We start from the raw sequence: 22736 nt of genomic DNA on the forward strand, positions 1-22736 counted from the left end.
AAATTAGTTGAAAAAGAGGAAGAAAAAAAGACAAGGAAGAACCTAGAGATTAAAAGAGATTTAAGACACAGGAAACACAAGAAAAATGAAAACTTTTGTGAATCAAAGTATACCATCAAGAGAGTGAAAAGGCAATCCGCAGGATGGGAGAAAACATTTGCAGATCATATATGGGGGCTAATACCCAGGATGTGTAAAGAACTCCTAAACTCAACCACAAAAAGCAAACAATGCTGTTTACAAATGGGCAAGTGGAATAGACTTTTCTCTAAAGAAGGCATACAAATGTCTAATTCATACATGAAAGGTGCTCAACATGACTAATCATTAGGGAAATGCAAATCAAAACCACAATGAGACACCACTTCACACCCATTATTACCAAGAATAAAAAATAACAGGTGTTGGCAAGGATGTGGAGTAATTGTAATCCTCTTGCACTGCTGGTGGGTGTGTAAAGTGGTGCAGCCCTTGTGGGAAACAGTGTGGAGGTTCCTCACAAAATGAGACACAGACTTCCCCCAGGGCCCAGCAGGTCCTCTTCTGGGTGTGTACCCAGAATTAAAGCAGAGACTCCACAGGTCTTCGTTGGTACAACAACGTTTGGAGCCGCGTTGTTTGCAACAGCCACAGGTGGGAACAATCACAGATGGTGGGGAAACATAAGGCGACATAAACATGTAATGGAGTATTATTCAGCCTTAAAAAGGAAGGGGATTCTGACATAGGCTGTAACACAGGTGAGCCTGAGCACATCGTGTTCAGTGATGTAAGCCAGTCACAAAGGGCACATACTGTAAGACTCCTCCATGCGAGGTCCCTCAAACAGACAGGAAGAGGACTAGAGAGAGGGGCTGGGGACACAAGAGAATAGGGAGCTGGTGTTTGTGGAGTTTCTGATAATGTGGATGTACCTAATGCCACTGGACTGTACATTTAAAAATGGCTACAATGTAACTTTTATGTTACACATATTTTACCACAATAAAAAAAAAGTGACTTGAAAGCGTCAACTAAGTGCTATGCAGGGACCTTCTTTGAATCCTGATTTGAGCACACTTTAAAACATTTCTGAAACAGGGACATTTGTAACACTAATTTTAATTTGATAATGTTAGGGAATTATTGATAAGTTTTTAGGGGTGGTAAATACAGAAGGTGCCAAAAGATGTATACACATTTTAAGATAAGAAAAAACTGTATTAAAATCATGCTGATGGTAACCACTTTGAGCACCTCTTGTAATTGCAGAAGTCAAACGTGACTTGTATTCATCTTTTGTTATCGATATATATTATTACAATTTTAATGCAGTTTTTTCCTTTCTTAAAATGTGTAGGCATTTTGGGCACCCTCTGTATATTTGGGGTTAGGGAGCAGTCCCTTTGGTGATACAGCCTGAGTTCTCCACTATGAAATGATATGACACATGGGATTTGTGAGGGGAAGGGAGTGAGAGGGTACGATTAAACAAGACCTAACTTGAGCCGATCATGACTGAAGCCGATACACATAATTATTCATCATGTTTTTCTCTCTACTTTTGTATGTGACTGAAGTTTTCCATGATAAAGTTTTTGAATTGTGTAGTTTGCTATTATTCCAAGCTTGTGATCCAGAGGGAAATTTCTTTTACGTTATCAAGAAGCAATGATTTATCAGCTATGGTTTCTGTGTTTATTGTGATTCTTTTTATGGCAAGCACATAAAATCTGACACCACTTACTTGAGCAGAAAGGAAGTTTATTTCGTGGCCAGACAGAGAACGAGATTCAAGCCCAGCTTACTTCCAGGGTCGGGCATCGCCAGGGTCCACCCTTCAGGCCTGTCAGTTAGCGACTGACTGCACTGTGGGCTGTCTCCGTGACCTACATCCTAAGTGAGACATTCTCACAGCAAAGCCTGACAGGGAGATGAAGTGAGTGGTCCAGCATCTCTGCAGAGATCCCACTTTGTGTGGCCCAGCGTGACCCCTGCAGCCAGGCGAAGGTAGCCTCCTGGTGAGCAGGGGTCAGCTGCGTGCCCTCCCTGCACCAACTCTGCAGGGTGAGGTGACTGCTGAGACCTGTCAGCATCTGCCTTGGGTCAATGGGCAGTCCCACCCACACGGCATGTGGGAGTGGGAAGGAGAGTTTGCCCAGAGCAAAAGCAGTACTACCACAGAGATTTCATTATTTCCATGTAAATATGTAGTCTGACCCTTGGTATATGCAAATCTCTTGTTATTCTACTCAGTTTATACATTTGCTTTACTTGAGATGTTATGAATAGTAAAATTTGAGTAGCAGTTACATAAAGTGCGTGCCATGCAGGTAAAACCTCCAGTGGTACCTGTTATTTCCCAGCCAGCACCCATTCCTGCTCCTTACTAATACTGGTAACCTGGTGAAACCTAGTATCTTTTTTTAAATGTTAGTACTGTACCTAGCTCACTATTATAAATGTTTTCCACTGTACCAAAGAGATGTAATTTAAAGTAAAAATGTGTTTTGAATTAAGTTTACGTATAGTGTGTATATGATTACTACTAAACCACCAAAAACTTATTTTCCAATGTTTTTATTTTATCTCTTTCAGGGCTCATTTCATATACTGAGTATCTTTTCTTGCTTACAATCCTCACTAGTAAGTATCACACAGTTTTTCTCAATGATCATGTGGCATTCTCTAGTAGTATACCGAACAAGTTTGTGGGAGTTTAGTGTTTATGTCTTTACCATTAAAAATGTTATTGGTACTTTAGTTTCCAAAACGCAAGATGATACGGTTGGGTTAAATTATTACACCTCCTTTGCACTGTGGCCCCATAACTTTGTCTGTTTAGCAGAAGGCCTGTTGACTAGCAGAGTCAGACTTCGCCTCACTCAGGGATGTTAAAAAACCCTCACCAACATTCTACAAAGTTCCCAACCAGTAGTCTTCACACTGTCAAGGTCATAAAAATCAAGCGGACGTTGAGAAATTTTCACAGCTTGGATGAGACTAGGAGACATAACAACTAAATACAACATGGCTTCTTGTACTTGATCCCAGAATAGGAAAAACATCATCAGTGGAAAAACATGAAATCGCAATAGAGTCTGTAGTTTAGTTTAAAATGCAATACCAGGGTTAATATCTTAGTTTTGATACAGGTACTGTGGTTATATAAGATGATGACATTAGAGGAAGTTGGGTGAAGGGTATATGAGAACTCACCATATGATCTTTCTGACATTTCCATAAGTCTAAAATTATTTCAAAATAAATTTTTTTTTCTAAAAAGCCCTACTCTGAGAAAGAGAAATAAAGAATGAAAATCAATATGAAAGTGAAAGTAGGCAAGATCCCATAAGAACATAGGAAAACTAAAGAAATGAGATTCTCAAATCAATTTTGCTTTGATTTGAGGGCAGAACACTTAATGACAGCACAGCACACCCACGGAAATGTATCAGCCTTTGAAATTGTCACAGGAACAGAGCACTTTTTTCTTTGTGTAGGCACCTACTCATGTGGTTTCTGGTAACTTATTTCAAATTTGAAGATCTGACTATATCTGCAAGTAATTTGCATTTCACCAATATTTAAATAATTATTCATTTATCACTTGATTGCAGAACCCCATACTGGGTTTCATGTTGCTTTTAAAATGTTGGATGCAGATGGTGATGAAATGGTTGAGAAAAAAGAATTTTTTAAGGTAAGTGAATTCTAGTTATTTTTAGTTTATCATAAAACACCCAGGTATTTGTGATAATTTTACACTTCCATAAAAATCAAAATTATATCCAGTGCTTATACATAAAATGTTAAGAAATCATTTATACATTCAGAAATATTAAATTTTTGAACCTTGAGAGACAGTTAAGGAACAGAACATAAGATTCCAAAAAGAGAAATGAGCTTAAGCGTCTACATTTTTTAGGGTTTTTATTTTTACAATTTTAGCAAATTATAATACAATAGAAAGGGCTTCATAGATACGTTAAAAATTATTCTCATACCTTCCCCCGCCACTCCCCCCCAAAAAAAAATATAAGAAAAACAAATCTTAGGCCTTCATAAAAATAGGGGGAAATGGAAAAGCCACAATAGGTATGAATTGAGGCATATTTTCCAGGAATTTGCTAAGGCTAATATTTGAAAAGCTAAAAATATGTTTAAATGAAATCTCCCAAGATATAACTCTAGGACATCCAACCAGTAAATTTCACTGCGTTCCAAGAAAGTTGATGGTAATATTAAAAAATACCTCTGCTCATAAACTGTTGGGTATGTGCCAGGGGTCACTGTTTTTAATCTTTTAGAGTACTTCATGGAAAAAAAATGTCAGTTCCAGTCATCTGGTTTTTTCTTCCAGTCTCCAGTGTCCTGAGAAACAGACACCAAAGCTTGTTAAAATTATATAGAAAGTGGAGCGTCTGCACTTGGCCACCCAATGGAGTGGCCAGCAGCCATGTGGCAACTGAGACCTTAAAATACAGCTGTGGAGCGAGAAACTTGAGTTTTTTATTTTAATTCATTTAAAATCTAAATTTAAAACCTGACATTGACTTCAGGTATTGGGAACGTTTTAGGTATATTTGGAACAGCTTGGGGATGTGAGTCTACGTTTTCAATTTAAATTTTATGAAATCTAAATGCAGATCAAGTATTTCCAATGAAATGTAACATCTGAAGAGAGATGTCCCATCAGTGTAAAATACACACTGGGTATTGAGGACAAAGGAGAGGAATGTAAAATACCTCAATTTTTATATTGAATACATGATGAAGTAATATTTGGGGACATTAATTTCACCCATTTCTTTACATTTTGCTGCACTTTAAAGAAAGTGAAACTGGAAACTGCAGATGACAAAATACGGGTATACTTAGGTGAAGAAAATAACAAGCAATTTCAGTCAGAAACTAGTGGATAGCTGTCATGCCAATTGTACTTCAGTGTTCCCAAATCCACCTCTGGCCACAGTCTGAGAGGTGAATCAAAGAGAACAGACTGGGGGTAACGGGTGGCTCAGTTGGTTAGAGCGCGAGCTCTGGGCAACAGGGTCTGCGGGTTTGATTCCCACATGGGCCAGCGAGCTGTGCTCTCCTCAACTAGAATGGAGTCATTGAGCTGCCACTCAGCTTCCAGGTGGCCAGATGGCTCAGTTGGTTGGAACGCAGGCTCTCAACCACAAGGTTGCCGGTTTGACTCCTCAACTCCTGCAAGGGATGGTGGGCTGCACCCCCTGCAACTAACAACAGCAACTGTACCTGGAGCTGAGCTGCGCCCGCCACAACTAAGGTTGAAAGCACAACAACTTGACTTGGAAAAAGTCCCAGAAGTACACACTGTTCCCCAATAAAGTCCTGTTCTCCTTCCCCAATTAAACAAAAAAAAAAAAGGACAGACTGGAGGCAAGGAGGCCCATTGGGCTATGGCCTTGGTCCGGCTCACACCCGTGAGTGGAAAGCAGAACATACAGTCAGTAGCTGCTGTGGAACTTGGCTTCCGGTGGTTTATAGAAATGAGGGGAAAGAAGAAATCAGCCTGACTGGAATAGTGACAGTACTGTCTGATCAAAGACAAAAGACTCTTCCTGAGGACTGGTTATGTCCAACGTAAGCGGCACATTGTTGAATCTTGACAGCAACCTGCAAAATGAGGAGTAGTGTCCACGTTTTAGAGATGGTGCCATAGGCTCTCTGGGACACAGTGAGTTGGTCATAATGGCAGGAGAGGTGAGATCAGTGAAGATTCTCCAGTGGGATTCATGAGTGTGTATCCACATTTGAGGATGAGATGCTGAAGACCACAATGTCTGTTTCTAGACAGGAGTTGTTGCAGAATTTGGATTCACTTGACCAAGCAAAAGTGGATTTAGCTTCTGCTTGCACACTAAATTCAGTGTTTGGGTTTATTTGGCAGCTCAGGGAGTTAATACTAAAGAGCGTCCAGCAAAGCAGGGACTGGAGAGAACCAGCATGTACATGAACAGGGTCAAGGACATGACAGACAGGAAAAGGCTGGCACACTGGGCAGAGGTACCTTCATGATTTGTGAAAAGTGTTCTCTGGGAACCAACACCCGAGGTGCGTCCAAAGTTGCCAATAAAGGAAAAAGTGAAAATTAACCTTTTGTTTTCGATGTATGCACATTCAAAAAGTACATCATTTTTATTGTTTTGCACAAAATAGGTGATGATTATGTGACAGTGCAAGGTTTAAATATATTCCTTATTGAATTCATACATAAAATTTACATTTAAATTTATAATGCTAAATATTTTTTCCCAAAAATTATCTTTATTGATTTTCCTATAGAACACTGTGAGGTTTTTAACACTGGTATAATTTATATTTATAGTTTACCATCTCTCTTGACAGGACTCATTTCCTCGTACAGGTCAACCTCCCAAATACCATTTTATAAGTAACTATGAAATTTACGTTAAATGTTCTTTGTAAACATTTGTCTATTTTAAATGAATAATGACTTTATGAAGTCTGCTATCTGAAGGCTGAAGTTATAAATACATGTTTTCACTATATACAAGTGTTGCGTCCAGCGCAACACAGGCAGTGAGTGAGCGGCGAAGGGTTAAGAAAGTAAGAAACAGAAATCAAGAAAGTTATGAAACAGGGGCCAAAGGTCTCACAGCCTCAAAGGACTGAAAGCCCCCTAATATTGATGCACACACAAGAAAGCAACATTGTTTTCTCCAAGGTCTGTGAATCTCAAACAGTATACTAAGAAACTGATTTGAACTAATTAACCTTGCCTGCAAACAGCTGAACCGTCAGTTTCAGGATGTACCTCCCCAAGAGACAAAACCTTTATGCTGAATCTTACTGAAATGGATAGATGGAGAACTGATGTTATTACACCACTGAATCTCTTCTCAAGCAGGTTGTGGGAAGGAATGCAGCCACAAAGGCAGAAGCTCTTCTTAACCGGGCACGGTGGGGGTCTACGCCCACCTCTATCAACCCCGTGGGTTCTCCTGCTGGTCCCCACTCGACTCTGCCTGGCTTGAGTATGTCGTGTCCCCCCCCCCGTGGGGAATCTTACTCGTCATTGGCTAACCAGCCATCTTCCTGGGCCAAACAGGGAGGCATAAGGAGAAAGCACAAAGGTGACGCAAAGTCCCTGAAAGGATTAGTCTCACAGACTTTGCTTTCTTTAGGGGCAGGTACTAGGGGACAGACGGGTAGGCTAATGCGTGGCAACATCTCCCCCTTTTTGTTTTTGAAATATGAGAAACACAGACCCTGTAGATTTTTCATTCATTGCCCGTTAGAGGGCTGTTTGTCTACTTCTGAGGACTAAACAAAATAAACATAAAACAATAAACAGAATAGCAATAGCACCAACAAACCCTCCACCCAAAGTCTATCCAATTGACAGGGTTTAAAGTAGAACGTCCTTCTGCAGCTGCAGAAAGTGTCTCCTCTCCAGGGAGGAGTTGAAGTTTGGCGTTAGACATTTGATCTACTTCTTGTCGTAGTTGTAAAATGTCCACAGTGAGATTGGTCATATGTCCCAGGAGATGGGCTCGTGCCTCAGACCAAGGGGAACAAGTTTGATTATAAGAGAAAGGGTTACACAATAGGTAGATACATTCCAATCACATTTTAAAGTAATCACAGTACGGCGATTTTCCAGTTCATCACCAAGAAATACAACAGTAGTTTCTAAATCAGCTAATCTACCATTAATTTCCTGATCTATCTTAACTTGTTGATTCCAAGATTTACTAGCATTTCCATGCCATTTTTGTACGAATTCCGTGGTCTGTACCGTTTGGTGTAGAGCTACTCCAGAAACGGCAGCTACAGTGGCTACAGCAATTATGCCCATAATAGCTGCAATTAGAAGTCCAGTAAGTCTTTTGGTTCTTCCCGCGGTTGACTGTCAGGCTGGTCTTCGGTGGGTTGTTCATGATACGGTTTGATACACCGACTGGGCACCCACAAAGGACGTTCTTCCAGTCCTGGAGAAACACAAGCATAACCTCACCCCCACGTTTACAAGGTTCCTAACTGCCATTGATTAGTTTGAATATCTTTCCACCAAATGGGCACATTTTCCAAAGCTTTAGGACTATGGAGATTGTTAAAATGTCTTTTGGCAGCTGTGCACCCAAGGTTTGGTTCTGTGCTAGAGCCAGAAGAATTCAAAAAATTTAAAGTAAACATGGCTTTAGCTCGCTGTACTTGCGGAGGATCCTTGCTGGCTCAAGCTGTTCCTGGAGGAACTTAAAACAATTAGCTAAAATCTCTGTAGATGATGCAGCACAGAGAATGTCATCCATATAGTGAATGATGTAACAATCTGGAAATTTTTCTCTAACTGGCAAAATAGCTCAAGCTACAAAAAACTGGCAAATTGTGGGGCTATTAAGCATTCCCTGTGGAAGAACTTTCCATTGATATCTTTTGATAAGTTCTTTGTTATTTATAAGCGGTATTGAAAATGCATTCTAGGGCAGTCTTGAGAATGTAAGGGGATAGTATAAAAACAATCTTGTAAGTGTATTACTACTAATGACCAATTTATAGGAATCATGGACAGTTGTGGGAGTCCAGGTTGTAAAGGACCCATAGGTTCAATTAGAGCATTAATAGCTCACAAATCAGTGAGCATTTGCCATTTTCCTGATTTTTTCTTTATTACAAACACTGGTGAATTCCATGGACTAGTTGAGGGTTCTATATGGTCTTGTTCTAATTGGATCTGTACTAATTCTGTCAAAGCCTCGAATTTTTCTTTTGAGAGGGGCCAGACGTGTTTTTGCTAACGCATTCCAACCTATAGGAATCAGCTGACTGCCATCGGCAATGCCTCTAAGAAGGCCTGTAGTATAAGGTGAAGTAGGTCCAAATTGCAAAACTGCCTGTTTTAATTCTTTGAGTAATTTAAAAGAAAAAGGCTTGTGAACTGCCTCATGAATCCCATCGGGGTGTTCTGCAGTAGGAGTTTTGCATTCCCTAATGACTACAGGGAAGGCCAAGGCATCCACATCCCCTTCCACCCTGGCCTGGCGTTTGCCACGCTCTGTGGCTGATAATGAAGAGCGAGTGCCCTTCCTCAGCGTGTGAGGTACATTTTTGCACAGAAAAGGATTGTTACTTCTTATTACTGATCTTGAAGGCCCCCACGCCTGCTCCGTAAAGGAAGGCGGTGGTGAAGGTAAATGAGATAAGCGAGTGGGAGGGGGACAAGCGTCCTTGAAACAGTCTCCCAAGTTTGGATATAATGATTTTGGGACTACTGTTGGCGCTGTCTCAGACTCTTTATCTGCATCTTCTCTATCCTCCCTTTCCCCCATCTGGTCTTCTATTTCTCCCTCCGTCTCCTCCTCTGAGTCTGTCTGAAGAGGCTCCAAAACTAAACGAACTAGTTCCCATGTTTCCCAGATTGAACCAGGCAAAGAGACCCCATTGGAATGTAACGTACGGAGGTCTCATCCGACTTCCTCCCGTTGATCTAAATCAAGTGTTCCAAGGTCTGGAAACCAGGAACAATGAATTTCAGTCACCTTAAGAAGTTCCTCAACTTTCTTTTCTGAGGTTTTATGTTTTCCCTTCTTAAGAAGTTGTTTAAGCAGGCAAATATAAGGTCTATACTTACTCTCAGCATTGCCCATGTTAGTAAAAGACAAGAGAAAAGAAAAGAGAAAAGAGCTTTCACTTCAAGTTCACTCTGATGCTTGTCTGGCCACATCCCTCGCAGGACTTTAAGGTCGGTCTTGGCTAAGGTGCACTTGTATAAACCCCAGGCCTGGTTAACGCCGTGAGGCGCTAAGTCACCGTTTTGCCTTATGACCCAGACCACGGAACCGCAGATTAGAGCCCACACAAGCTCTGTAGCCAAGGCCGTGGAGCTACTAAGATCAATCACTCACACAATCACACTCTCACATACAAAAGTGTTTAGTAAGGTTTTATCCAATTCCCCCTTTCCTTGGTTAAATTCTCGGGAACCTTCCCTATCTCCTTCCCAGGTAGTTGTCGCACGAGGGTTACCCAGAGCCCTTGCCATTGCTCCACCAGTTAATTTCGACTCGTAGTTGTCCTTCCCTCCTTGAGCCTCACATTGGGCGCCAGATGTCGCATCCAGCGCAACACAGGCAGTGAGCGAATAAGAAGAGGCGGACAAGGGTTAAGAAAGTAAGAAACAGAAATCAAGAAACTTATGAAACGGGCTAGGGGTTTCACAGCCTCAAAGTACTGAGAGCCCCCAATTGGGCTGCCTTGTGGCTTTTATTGATGCACACACCGGAAAGCAACATTGTTTTCTCCAAGGTCTATGAATTTCACACATTGTACTAAGAAACTGATTTGAACTAATTACTCTTGCCTGCAAACAGCTGAACCATCAGTTTCAGGACCTGACATACCTCCCCAAGAGACAAAAACTTTATGCTGAATCTTACTGAAATGGATAGATGGAGAACTGATGTTATTACATCACTGAATCTCTTCCCAAGCAGGTTGTGGGAAGGAATGCAGCCACAAAGGTAGAAGCTCTCCTTAACCGGGGGGAAGGTAGGGGTCTACGCCCACCTCTATCAACCCCGTGGGTTCTCCTGCTGGTCCCCACTCGACTCTGCCTGGCTTGAGTTGTCCCCCCCGTGGGGAATCTTACTCGTCATTGGCTAACCAGACATCTTCCTGGGCCAAACAGGGAGGCATAAGGAGAAAGCACAAAGGTGAAGCAAAGTCCCTGAAAGGATTAGTCTCACAGACTTTCCTTTCTTTAGGGGCAGGTACGAGGGGACAGACAGGTAGGCTGCTCGTGGCAACATACAAGAAAAAATGAAATGACTGAAATGTCCGTTTTTTTTCTATGTAGTTACTTCATCATGTTTTCATGATTTGGGGAATTGCTTCTTTTGATATTGACGTATGAATTTAAGACTTTAAGGTTATACTTTTGTTGATGAAAAACATCCAGCCTAAGAGAAAGCTTATAAGAGTTTATTTGAGCCAAACTGATGACAGTTGCTGGGAAGCAGAATCTCAGCGGATTGAGAAAATGCTCCGTGAAATGGCTGTTTGTAGCTTATTTTATACATAGAATCAAAGGAGGAGGGTTACATGAAACCCACTGGTGGTAGATTAAGGGGGTGGGAGAAAGGAAAGGGGGGAAATCTCTGGGATTGGATAAAAGTAAATTGGAGAGACAGGTACTTCTTTCACATAGGTGGGTACAGGATAGTTAATAATTCACATAGAGATGTTAATCAGGGACAAGAATAATAATGAGGGATTCTGTACTTTCCTGCTCTGGTCCAGAAAAAGGGGATCACTGACATTCTAAGGATGTCATCTTCGGTGCAAAAAGACAATAGACAGGCCCACTTAAGGTGAACATTGACTTTATGAAGGAAGCTTCAGGCTAAAGATGTGACTTCCTGCCATTGCCCACTTAGTTATGAAATTTTTTATTCTCACGCCATCTTATGTAGTTATTTTCAGTGTCCTGAGCTTGTCAGGTTTAATATGTGGCCCCTTTTCCACCCACACTTTAATTCTCAGCACTTTGCCTCTATGTCCCATTTAAAGTAAAACATATTCTCATTAATTTTAGATGGGAAATGAGGTTGTATACTGATGGCCAAATTTGGGCATAATGGTTATAGCCTCGCAAGAAAGGCTGTAAATGTTGGGAAGAAAAAAAATGATGTGATGATTTGGTTCCAAGTCCTTCTGGTTCTAGAGCTGCTCTTCTCCATGTCAGCTTTTCTTGTTTTAAGAATTCAAAGGAATGGGCTGAAAAAGATGTTAACTCTGAGCATGGAAACGCTGAGCTGGATAAACTGCTTGGAGGCTGTCCCTGCGGTGGTGACCAGTGTAGCCAGCAGCTGTATGGGATCAAGAATGTGGCCAGGAGCAGGGAGCATTCTGCCTGTTAATTAAGTTAGGTGACCATTAAGCTGTGCGTGTGACGTCACGGGGTTAAGGCCAGTCATGGAAATGGTTTCAGGTGGGAAGTCCCACTGAAGCTGAGGCCCAGGGACGCAGCTGCAAGGAGCAGGTCGTAAGTGGAGGACAAAGAAGGGAGGGAGAGCCCAGAGTATGCGGCGCCCAAGTCAGAAGAGGGGACACTGAGGGTAGTTCCATAGCACACTCTCCAAGAGTGGTCATTAGGACAGACTGAGACAGAGCCCTGGGGCCTGCTGAGTCCCTGGGAGCTATCGCAGGAGCCATTTGACGAGGAATGAGCAGGACGTGCAAACTTGATGGCAGTAGGGGAAATTCTTCTTCTGGATGTTAGATGATTAAGGAGATAAATTACTTAGAGATTAGTGTCAGGAAGAAAACATGTCTGTACAAGTAGGAGCTGAGATGCCAGTGTCATAAATCCCAAGGCTCCAGTACCCTCCAGCCACTGCGGTCTGCCTCAAGTACAAGGCAGGAGACACTAAGACTGCCGTTCGGACTGAAGTAGTACATAGAGGTTAATTGTGGAAAGGCTGTGCTGTACAGATCTGCGGTCCTGTCAGGTGGGTGAGCTGTTAGTCTGCACGTTCCCGCACACCTGGGCGAGCCGGCAGTCACAGGCGTCAAACTGAGTTTTAGAAGTGTCGTGCAGGAGACCCTGCTCACTGCGCCATTTGTCGTGTGGGGCGGCCTGTGGGGTCTCTGGTCCCGCTCCCCACATAAGAACGCAGGATACGGTGAGGCCAACAAGGAACACCCACGGAGCCATAGGTAGGGGAGCCATACCACCACGGCCTCACTGGAGGCTGGGCCCACCGGGCGCCGACCTGCCGTCCGCTTTTCCACCAACCGACCGACCGACGACTCTTCTCCACTCTCTCCTCTGTTCCTCTCTCTCGGCCCTCCTCTTCCACTCTCTTCGGCTCTGCTCGGCTCTGCTCGGCTCCTCGGCAATCCTCGGCAGTCCTCCATAGTCACAGCAGTTATACCAGCGGCCAATTGGCTAATCGGCCACAGCCGACGGCCATTCACCACCCGAGCCAGTACCCCTTCATGTGAGGCCGAGAGCCTGTAAACTACTCTCTGGGGCTCTGTCCCCACACTCCACCCCTACAGGGTCTCGCCTCACAATCTACGCAACAAGCCTCTTCCACGAGGGTCCCTGTGCCGTATTAGCCTACTGACACCTACGGACGAAAAGAAACGGTAGTCTTAGGAACCAACAATGGCAAATCCCTTCCATCTGGGAGGATACATGCCAGCTTTTTGTCCTGGGAAAGGAGGGTCGCTGCCACTGGCACCTTTCCCGGTTTGTGGTACCAGACCTTTATGGCAGTACTTGGGGTCCCTTACATAGTTTCAACATGTAACAGAACAGGGGACCCCATAATAGGCCATAGTGACAGCACATAGTTTCCTCGCAAAATCATCCCGGTATCGGGACCTCTGTATACTACAGTCACTTGCGGTGGCCACTCAGCCACCACCCTTGGCGTCACTTGCAAATCATGAGTCAAACCGGCCCCCCATGGGGCTATCAGACCTAACCACCGACAGTGGGGGCTTTTGACCTGCCAGGGCCAAGTCCATTGCTGCCGTTCCCCTGCTTTCAAGCATGTGGGTGCTGGCAGCAAAATGTTCCCATTTCTGCCGTAGCCTGGCTTTAACAGAGTCTCCCATTAAATCATGAATTGAAGGCACTGCAGCGTGCAAGGGTGGCGTCACCTTATTTAACTCCCTATAGTCCACAGTCATTCGCCAGGTCCCATCTGGCTTCTTGACAGGCCATACTGGGGAGTTAAAGGGACTGTGCGTTGGCCTCACTATATGTGTCTTTTCCAATTCCAATATTGTACGACCAATCTCCTCCTGTCCTCCTGGCAGGCGGTACCGTCGCACTGTAACCATGCGCCAGGGCTGTGGCAACACTTGAGGAGGGTGGTGAGCATGCCCGTGTGTCACCACTTTCACCACCCGGATCCGGAGACAGAACTCTCCTACCGACGTCTGTAAGCTGAGACCATGTAGCACGTCCACCCCTAGAATATATTCCGGAACGGGGGAGACATAAACCTTGTAGGTACAAGGAGGAAGCCTTCCTATACCCAGTGGTAAGGAAACGGCTTTCACAGTCACAGTTTTTCCCCCGTAGCCATCAATGTAGACTGCTGGTCCAGGGAACAGTTCTGGGTTCCCATAAACGAGACTGCAGTCGGCGCCAGTGTCAACTAGAGCCAAAACCCTCTGTACATTCGAAGGGGACCAATGTATGGAGAGTTCCACGTGGGGCCTCCGGTCCCTGCTCGTCCCCTCTGACCGGGTACCTTGGCCCCACCCCTAATCAAGCTGCAAGGAGTCGGCCTCAAGCGGCTGCATGAAGTCCTGGAGGGACACGGGTCGCGCTTTCCCAGACTCCTCCTTTATGCTTCTCCGGAATTGTTGTTCCGGACGCAACTGTTCCAAAGTTCCAGCAGGAGTGCATTGGGTTGTCGGTCTATTTTCTTCCTATCGACCCCTGCTGCCACGAGATCACGCCACATCTGTGCGCATGTTACACTCTGAGGCCCGCGACCTCGCCCCTTTACCTTTGGTTTGGGCTTCCAGGTTTCAACTGTGCGGACCTCCTGTCTTAACTTCCTTCGCCTCCGGCTTTCAACATCCCCTAGGGTGGCCATGGCAGTTGTAACTTCATGGATCCGCCGCCCTACATATGGTGTAAGAATAGCAACCAAGGATCCAAAAGCACTCGCAGGTGCAGTATCCAAAACCAGATCTCTCATGCTGGCAGTAAAAAGCTCGTCATCTGGGCCCTGCATGTTGAGGTTAAAAATAGCATGTCTCATACCCATTTCACGGATTATTTGCGTAAGTTCTGTATATGACTGCCATTGACTCACATTGTCTGGCAGCTCGCCTGCCTGTCCCCATACTGTGTGTACCGCAGCAGTGAGCCACGCCATTAGAGAGTGGTTGCCCTGGTTGTGGGCCAACCTATGGCAGTTTTGTAACCTTTGTCGCAGGGACGGATGCACTGTCACAAAGGCTAGCTTTTCCATCTCGCCTGGGGAGCAGAGAATGCTGTCTGCTCCCTCATCCCATAAACGTAATAGCCAAGCCGAGACTGACTCTCCAGGGCGCTGTCTGTACCGCCTCCCCAGCTCCTGCAACTCAGTGGGAGTGTAAGGGGTGTAGGTAGTGAACTCAGTCACAGCTGGGTTGCCAGCAGCAACGCCCCTGGGGCCCAAAGGTTGCTCACCTTTTACCCTTTGTTTCAAGATTGGCCGGGCTTGGGGGTTGGGAGCTACATTGTCTCCACTGGCTTCCTCCGCCTCTGCCTCAGAGTCTCCACCTTGGGGCCCCTGTTCTAACAGGCGGATCCAGGCTTCCAGTGCTTCCAACCGAGACACCTGGTTCGGCACCCGGGCCATTTCATTAAGCCCATTTTCTGTGTTGAGACTCAAGGCCTTGAGGAACATCCAGCCCACGCGGCCGGCTGTAGCCTTCTCCTCCGGCAACCGCTCAGCCAGAGCCTGCAGGGCCCTCTCCACACTGGCCGGAGAGCCGTCCATGTCTTCCCACCCCTCCTTGGGGGTGCAACTCCTGAGAACAGTGGCCACTGGACACCACACACTGTGTGGGGGCCACACATCCTCCTGCCCAGAGTCAGACTCCATTCCTACCTGGTCGGAATCCTGCTTGCTGTGCCAGGTGTCTGAGTGGGTGGAGGCCTCGGTGTAAGATGTCCACCACCCTCGGAGCTTAAGGCCGCAGCAGATCACCAAAATGAAGGCAATGCCGTCCATGGCCAAGAGGGTGATGTGCTAGCTGGAGGCTTGAGTCTCCCAGGCAGACCGCGCCTCCCGTTCCCGGTGTCGCTCCTCATGGGCGTTCCAAAGCTGGGCTCTCACACGCACAAACCTCTCCACCATGCTTCGGTAGGTTTTGGCCGGCACCGTACCCTGCTCGCTGCGCCATTTGTCGTGCGGGAGACCCTGCTCGCTGCACCATTTGTTGTGCGGGGCGGCCTGCGGGGTCTCTGCTCCCGCTCCCCACACAAGATCGCAGGATACGGTGAGGCCAACAAGAAACACCCACGGAGCCATAGGTAGGGGAGCCATACCACCACGGTCTCATTGGAGGCTGGGCCCACCGGACGCCGACCTGCCGTCCGCTTTTCCACCAACCGACCGACCGACGACTCTTCTCCACTCTCTCCTCTGTTCCTCTCTCTCTGCTCTCCTCTTCCGCTCTCCTCGGCTCTGCTCGGCTCTGCTCGGCTCCTCGGCAGTCCTCCGTAGTCGTAGCAGTTATACCAGTGGCCATTTGGCTAATCGGCCACAGCCGACGGCCATTCACCACCCGAGCCAGTACCCCTTCATGTGAGGCCGAGAGCCTGTAAACTACTCTCTGGGGCTCTGTCCCCACAAGGAGTTTGTGCTGTCTGTGCACACAGAGATTGTGAACTTGGATTGTGAACTTGGATGACATGTCATACGTGGACAGGTGCACCCTGCTAATACCACAACATGCTCTCCAGGACCAGCGTCCTGATGCGCTGTGGTAATGTGTGATAGTAACACAGGGCCAAGTGACAGCCTGCAGATAAGGTGACACTGTGGAACATGAGACTGAAAAAGGCAAGAGGGCAGGTTATCGTGTCCCATCTTCTTCAGGCCCCAGCCATCCCCTGCATCCCAGCCTCTGCTCGTGAATGCGTCCAGCAAGCCTTGTAAAAGTCTTCCAGATAGTTTAACGTGCTGAGTTTATTCTGAAATCTGCAATATTTTCTGTAAATGTTTGGAAGATTCTTGGATGATCAACCCATGAATTAAGAAAACATGAAAAAGTATGTTAAGATACATCACTGATTTTTTTTTTTTTTTTAAGTTGTAAACTTCTAAGCCTACAAAGGTTCTTTGTGCTGATCTTAGGCACTTAACACTGAACTTGATAACCGGGGGACCATAATACAATGTGTCAGTTTAAAATAACAGCATAGAGCAGAAAAAACTGTGTTTACATTAAGTATTAGAATAATTATTTCACTTCCATGGTCATTGTATTAGGAAACCTAAGTATGCAAGCATCTTACATTTGAAATTTTATTCAAAGAACCAAACAGTTCTTTTCAGATCAGAAAAGTGTAAAGGGCAGGGTTGACTATTGTTGTTAGTTTTTAATTTATCTGAATGTTTCCCCAGTAAATTTTATGTATTGCTCTTCCCACTGTTAGTGCTAGAAAAGTGATGAGGATTAGTTTAATACTCAAAACATAGATATAAAGTGATTGCAGCAAATGTAAAAGTAATGATGAAATACATTAATACAAAATCTTGGGACACTATCCTAAAATGTAAATTGCTTCAGTTTGTTACTTTGATGTTTTGTGATGTGTTCATGTTTTATCGACACCCAGATCTAGAAACTGTTGTTAATTTAAGTGTATTGCTTACTTCTTTACCCCAAGAACAAGTAAATTAACAACTATCCATATAAGCTATTCAGTCAGATAATAATAAACAACACCAGGGGTGATCAGAGCAGGTATTACTTAATCCATTTAATCTTTACCTTGATAGGTGGGTGGCACGGCTGCTTATTTGGGATAAGTGCCAGGGTCCTAGTGCAATTTCTTTAAATAATAGATTGATGACAAGTCTTTTTTATATAAATTTCTCCTTTTATTACAGTGGTTCTTTTATTTCCCCTTGTTTCACACTGGTAGGGACTGTACCCTTAATATGGTGCTGTTGTAGTTCTGTCCTGTGAAGTACCTGCTAGAGTTATTATTAAAGAAATACAAACCTTCACTAGGATTTATTCTTGATTTTGGAATAGTGTTGTTGCTTCAGAATTTAAACTATCATGATCTGAAAACACAAATAAGTTAAATCAACCCTACATACTTTTCTCCATTTTCAGTCTGAAATTGAAAACATGGATCAATATAAATTTAGCCAGTTTGTCCATACCTTTTTAGACATTCACAATTTGTATTTGGTGAATGTGTCCTCCTGCTTCTCTTACCATTTATGTGTAACGACTTCTTTGTTTCTCTAACGAAGTACCCCTATTTCCACTAGGAACTTTGCTCTTCCCTCCACCTAGAATATCCTGTCCCCATACCTCTCGAAGCTTCGAGTCGTTCAGATCTCGGCCCAAATGTCATGTTCACAAAGAGAATGACCCAGAAGAAGCCTGTCTAACAGCCCTCCCAGTAGTCTTGAATCCTAAAATAAAGTACCCTACTTTACTTTAAGTGTATCCTAGTTGTAGCACTTGACTACATTGACATTATCTGAAATTCTCTTATTGATTTGTTCACTTGCCAATTAGCATGTAAGTTTAATGACAGCAAGGACATCATCTGTCCTTCACCCCAGTGTTCCCAACACTTAGAACAGGACTTGCATCACAGAAGGGGTACTTCATACATTGCTGTCATGAATCAGCGTCATCTGCAGCCATTTTAGAAAGTATCTCACTAGACCAGAAAGACCTTTTGGCACAAGAGAATACCTGGGTACAAAAGTTTATGATCTTTCAAATGGAGCGATTACCATAGAACTAAATGTGCAGCACCATAATCTTCAAAGCACACTACAACTTGCTATAACACCCTCCCTGAATCCAAACCAAAATGTTTTCAGTAAGACTTAACATGACAGGCTTATCTGGCACGAAACCCACTGGGCAGACTCTAGGACAGACCCTTGTTCTAAGTCCCACACCAATTAGAATAAGCCAATATTATAGTAAGTCTCCTAACAAATTCTTATTTCAGTGAACAACTCCTATTTGCTATTTTTGTGTTATTTGTAACTATTTGACACTGACTATGTGAAGATTACAACAACTATAGTAATTGTCTTATAATAAAAGAAAAGTAAGTTTTGAATATTTGATAAAAATTTATAATCATTTTATGAATAACATTTCTATTTTTCAAATTGTTATCTATATGATAAATTTTGACTTATCACCATTAGGGAGAAGTGTCTGGGTATTGAACTTGGTGTTATACTATTTGATTGTTAACACAAAATGAAGGATTAAACTAGTATAAAGCTTTTCAACATTTTCCCCTAAAATGAGTATGAACTGTGTTGAAAAGTTTGAGGGATTTAGATAACTAGAGATAAACCACTGGCCTAAAATAAGCATAGTAGAAGATGCTGAATTTGAGATAATTAATTTGGAATTTAGTTGCAGCAATTTTTAAAGTATTAACAAAAAAGTAGCCTAGAAAAAAAAATGGGTGAAGTTCTGCCTCCTAATTGATTTGAATTCGTAGTTTTAGATTTTGTCTATATTCCTTTTTTTTTTAAAGTTTTTATTGGGGAATAGTGTGTTTTTCCAGGACCCATCAGCTCCAAGTCAAGTCGTTGTTTTCAATCTAGTTGTGGCGGGCGCTGCTCACCATTCCATGCAGGAATCGAACCGGCCACCTTTGTGTTAATGAGCACTGCGCTGCTAACTAACTGAGCCAACTGGCTGCCCCTATATTCAATTTGTTTTTTAAATCTTTTTTTTAAAACTTTGCTTTCCACAGGAGGATAGGTACAAAAGACTCTGAAAGGTAGGTTTTTAATGTGCTCAGTCTCAGGGTACTATTGACAGTTTTATAATTGGTAGAAATGTAGGTCTTTAAATTATTTTAATACTTTATAAATGCATAAAGGGAAAAGGAACACTATTTACATGATATAAATAGCTTCTTAAGAGTTATATGAGTATACTTGAAAATGTGGCCACAAACTATCAGTGATACAAAAAAACGAATAAAAATTCTCTTGAACAATCAGGGTAATCATGAAGTTGTTATAGAGTGATGCCTTTAGAATATGTATATATTAAGTAATCTAGCTTTCTTAGGAGAAAAAAATCAGAATAATAATGTTAATACTTGCATATCTATTTCTCCTTTGTTTCTTACATGATCTGAGAAAAAACGTAATATTAGCAGTTACAATATAAAAGGAATTTAAATATCTAATATATACTTTAAAACAAAAACTCAGTCTCTGTTTTTTAGGTTGTTGTGAAAAATCCAGTAGACACATCTAAATTCATATTTGCAATCTTTTTAGCTACAGAGGATCATAAGTAAACAAGATGACGTGAAGATGAGAACTAATGACACAGAATGCCAGGTATGTGCAAACAGGTGATATTATAATAGCTTCTCTATTCTGTTTGTTCAAATAAGTATTTCCAAATAGTTGGGAAAACTGTCAGTAACTCACTTTTTTCTAAATGTTTTAAGTAGATGTGCTATATTCACATGGTCCTGACTTCATAGGGTTCACAGGAGTATATAGGGTAGGGTTTGCCTCCCAGGCACCACTCCCCCCTGATCAGTGAGCACCGTGTATTCCCCCAGAGGTACGCATATATAAGCATGTAGGTAAATATGTGACTGAGTACATCTGTGTATCTTTATTCCATTTTTATACATACAAGCAGTAGCATACATACTATACATTGTTCCACTCTCCCAGTTTTCCTTAATATAGCTGGGTGTCCTTCCTTTTAGGGCCTCCATAGTACTTTGTTGTATGGATGTGCCGATTTATGTAGCCATTCCCCTTTGGAAAGATATTTAAACATATCTAGTCTTTTGCTATTACAAATTATGCTGCAATTAATAATCCTGTAATTATGTCATTTTATACCTAGGTGGATAGATATGAAGGATAACTTCCCAGAAATTCAGTTGTTGGGTCAAAATGTGTGAGCATTTCTAAAATTTTGCTTACTGTCGAAGTCCACCTTGAGTGTTTTAAGTTTTTTAGCCCTCATTGTTTTTCTCCTGCTTTGAGCAAAGATGATTACAGAATAGTGTTATGCAAAGTAACAGACGGACATAATGGTTACTTCTCTTCTACCTTTGTTGTTGTTGGTGGTGGTGGTGGTGGTGCTACAGGAATCTTTTGTGGATATTGTCCTGAGAGTTCCAGGCTACAGGGTCTATTTTTCTCCTGGTTATAATTACTTGAAATTGCCGCCGCATTTTTTTTACAGGAACCAACAGTGAAAGAACCTGAAATTAACACAACCCTTCAGATACGTTTCTTTGGAAAGAGAGGAGAAAGAAAACTTCATTATAGAGAATTTCGAAGGTAAATGCAAATACTTATATTCATTTAGGGAAATTATAGGTAATAAGTGAAGAAACAACTAGTCGACCCTTAAACAATGCAGGTTTGAACCGCATGGGTCCACTTATATGTGATTTTTAAAAATTCGTGTAAATTTTTAAAATCCAAGTATAAGTGAGCCCATGTTGTTGTTCAAGGGTCAACTGTACCTTCTTTTAGTCTTTAAAATATTTACATGATGATGCTTGTCCTCCCTACTTTACAAGTTTTGAGTAAATATAAAAGTAAACTTTAAAACTATAAATGATAATTAATTTTATAATCAAATAATGAAAAAAAGGAAATCTCTAATTCATGCAAATATTTTCCTTCCTAATCTTCTATTCTTTCCCCTCTCATTTCCATTAACATTCTGTCCCCCACATGGGAAGTCTGAGGCTGATCTGAGAATTAAATGCGACAGTATGTCCTAAGTGCACAGAACAGAACACGTGGGCAGCACAGAATGTGTGCTGCATGCACATCGAACTGAATTATTTTCAGACACTCCCACAGCTTGTTTCCCAGCTACCAGATGTTTCCGAAGGGGTTCTCTTTCTCAGCTGCCCTGGCTTCTCTCTCTTTTTGCATTTCCTCAACTCTCTCGCTCACATGTTTTCAGCTTGGAGTGTCCTCAGTTTCTTTCCCAAGAGGCTCCTCAACTCAACATCTAAAGAAAAAAGTCCAAAACTGAAATAAAGGGTAGGGTTCTCAGTGCTTTTTCCCCCAGGGATTGATTATTTAAAAATTCAGAGAGAAGGGTTTGTTTAAGTTAAAACAGAAAACTGGAGGAACCATGGGAATAGAGGTGGGATTCAGATGGCCAGTAAGCCATCCACAAAGGAAGGAACTCCCCTTTTTCTAGGGCTGTCACGTTTCAGTAGTGAGAAAATTTCCTAAGGATGATTCCTAATCTCTCTGAGAAGTTAGGGCAGGGTCATCTGCTGAGGACAGACAGAAGGCCATTGAGATGGACTTGTAGAGGGTGTAGAGGGCTCCAAATAACCACGGTGCAAAGTCAACAAGAGCTTCACTGGCTGGCGAGGTGTCTGGAAGGGTTGAGGGCCTGTTTGGAGGTGTAGACCTTGAGTTTCAGTCGGTAGCACTGTGTGCAGTTCCTGTCTGGTTTTCTTCAAGCTGCAGTTGTGGAGGCCGTCAAAGCCGTGGGCGGAGGAGGTGGAGCAGAGAGCGGCGCAGCCGTGAAGAGTGGAGTCTGGGCCTGCGGAAGGGTGAGGGGAGGCAGTTACAGTCCTCAGTGCCGTCGTACCTTGTCTGCTGCGTGCTTACCGTGTGCCTGGCCTGTGACTGTGTGTTTTACGTGTATTGTTTCACCTGTTCTCACCACCCGAGACCCGTGGTCTCCCTTTTTAGAACTGGGACCTGATGAGATGAAGGAACTTAGTCCCGGGTCATATACCTCAGAGATTAAAGAAGTGATGTTCAGACCCAGGTTTGTCTTAAAAGGTTTAAGTGGTCACAAAGTTTCTGGAAGAGTCAGTCCCACAGGTCCCTGCTGGGTGCACTGAATGGGCTTTCAAGGAAGTAACACCAGACCAGATGGCCAGAGGGACAGACACATTAAGTAGATACCACTGCGTGTCAAGGGAAACAGCCAGTTAATGAGGGAACAGTGGATAAATTTGTGGGTTTTGTGGTGTGTTTTTTTAACTTTTATAACTA

At 43.2% G+C, this 22736-nt stretch overlaps 1 protein-coding gene and 1 pseudogene across 1 annotated transcript in view; both read left to right on the top strand.

The window, feature by feature from the left end:
- The window catches only part of MICU2 (mitochondrial calcium uptake 2), a 74769-nt gene that overhangs the window by 42151 nt on the left and 9882 nt on the right, over positions 1 to 22736 (top strand). Inside the window, exons 5-8 of the mRNA XM_019715675.3 lie at positions 2578 to 2625; positions 3600 to 3682; positions 20007 to 20069; positions 20941 to 21038. Of these exons, the coding sequence (XP_019571234.2) occupies positions 2578 to 2625; positions 3600 to 3682; positions 20007 to 20069; positions 20941 to 21038 (292 nt within the window). The remainder of the gene's footprint in view (positions 1 to 2577; positions 2626 to 3599; positions 3683 to 20006; positions 20070 to 20940; positions 21039 to 22736) is intronic.
- Positions 5406 to 6198, top strand: LOC109436825 (nuclear nucleic acid-binding protein C1D pseudogene; annotated as a pseudogene).

Source organism: Rhinolophus sinicus, chromosome 16 (assembly GCF_057876585.1).
Source record: "Rhinolophus sinicus isolate RSI-liver-muscle chromosome 16, RSI-T2T, whole genome shotgun sequence".
Taxonomy (NCBI): domain Eukaryota; kingdom Metazoa; phylum Chordata; class Mammalia; order Chiroptera; family Rhinolophidae; genus Rhinolophus; species Rhinolophus sinicus.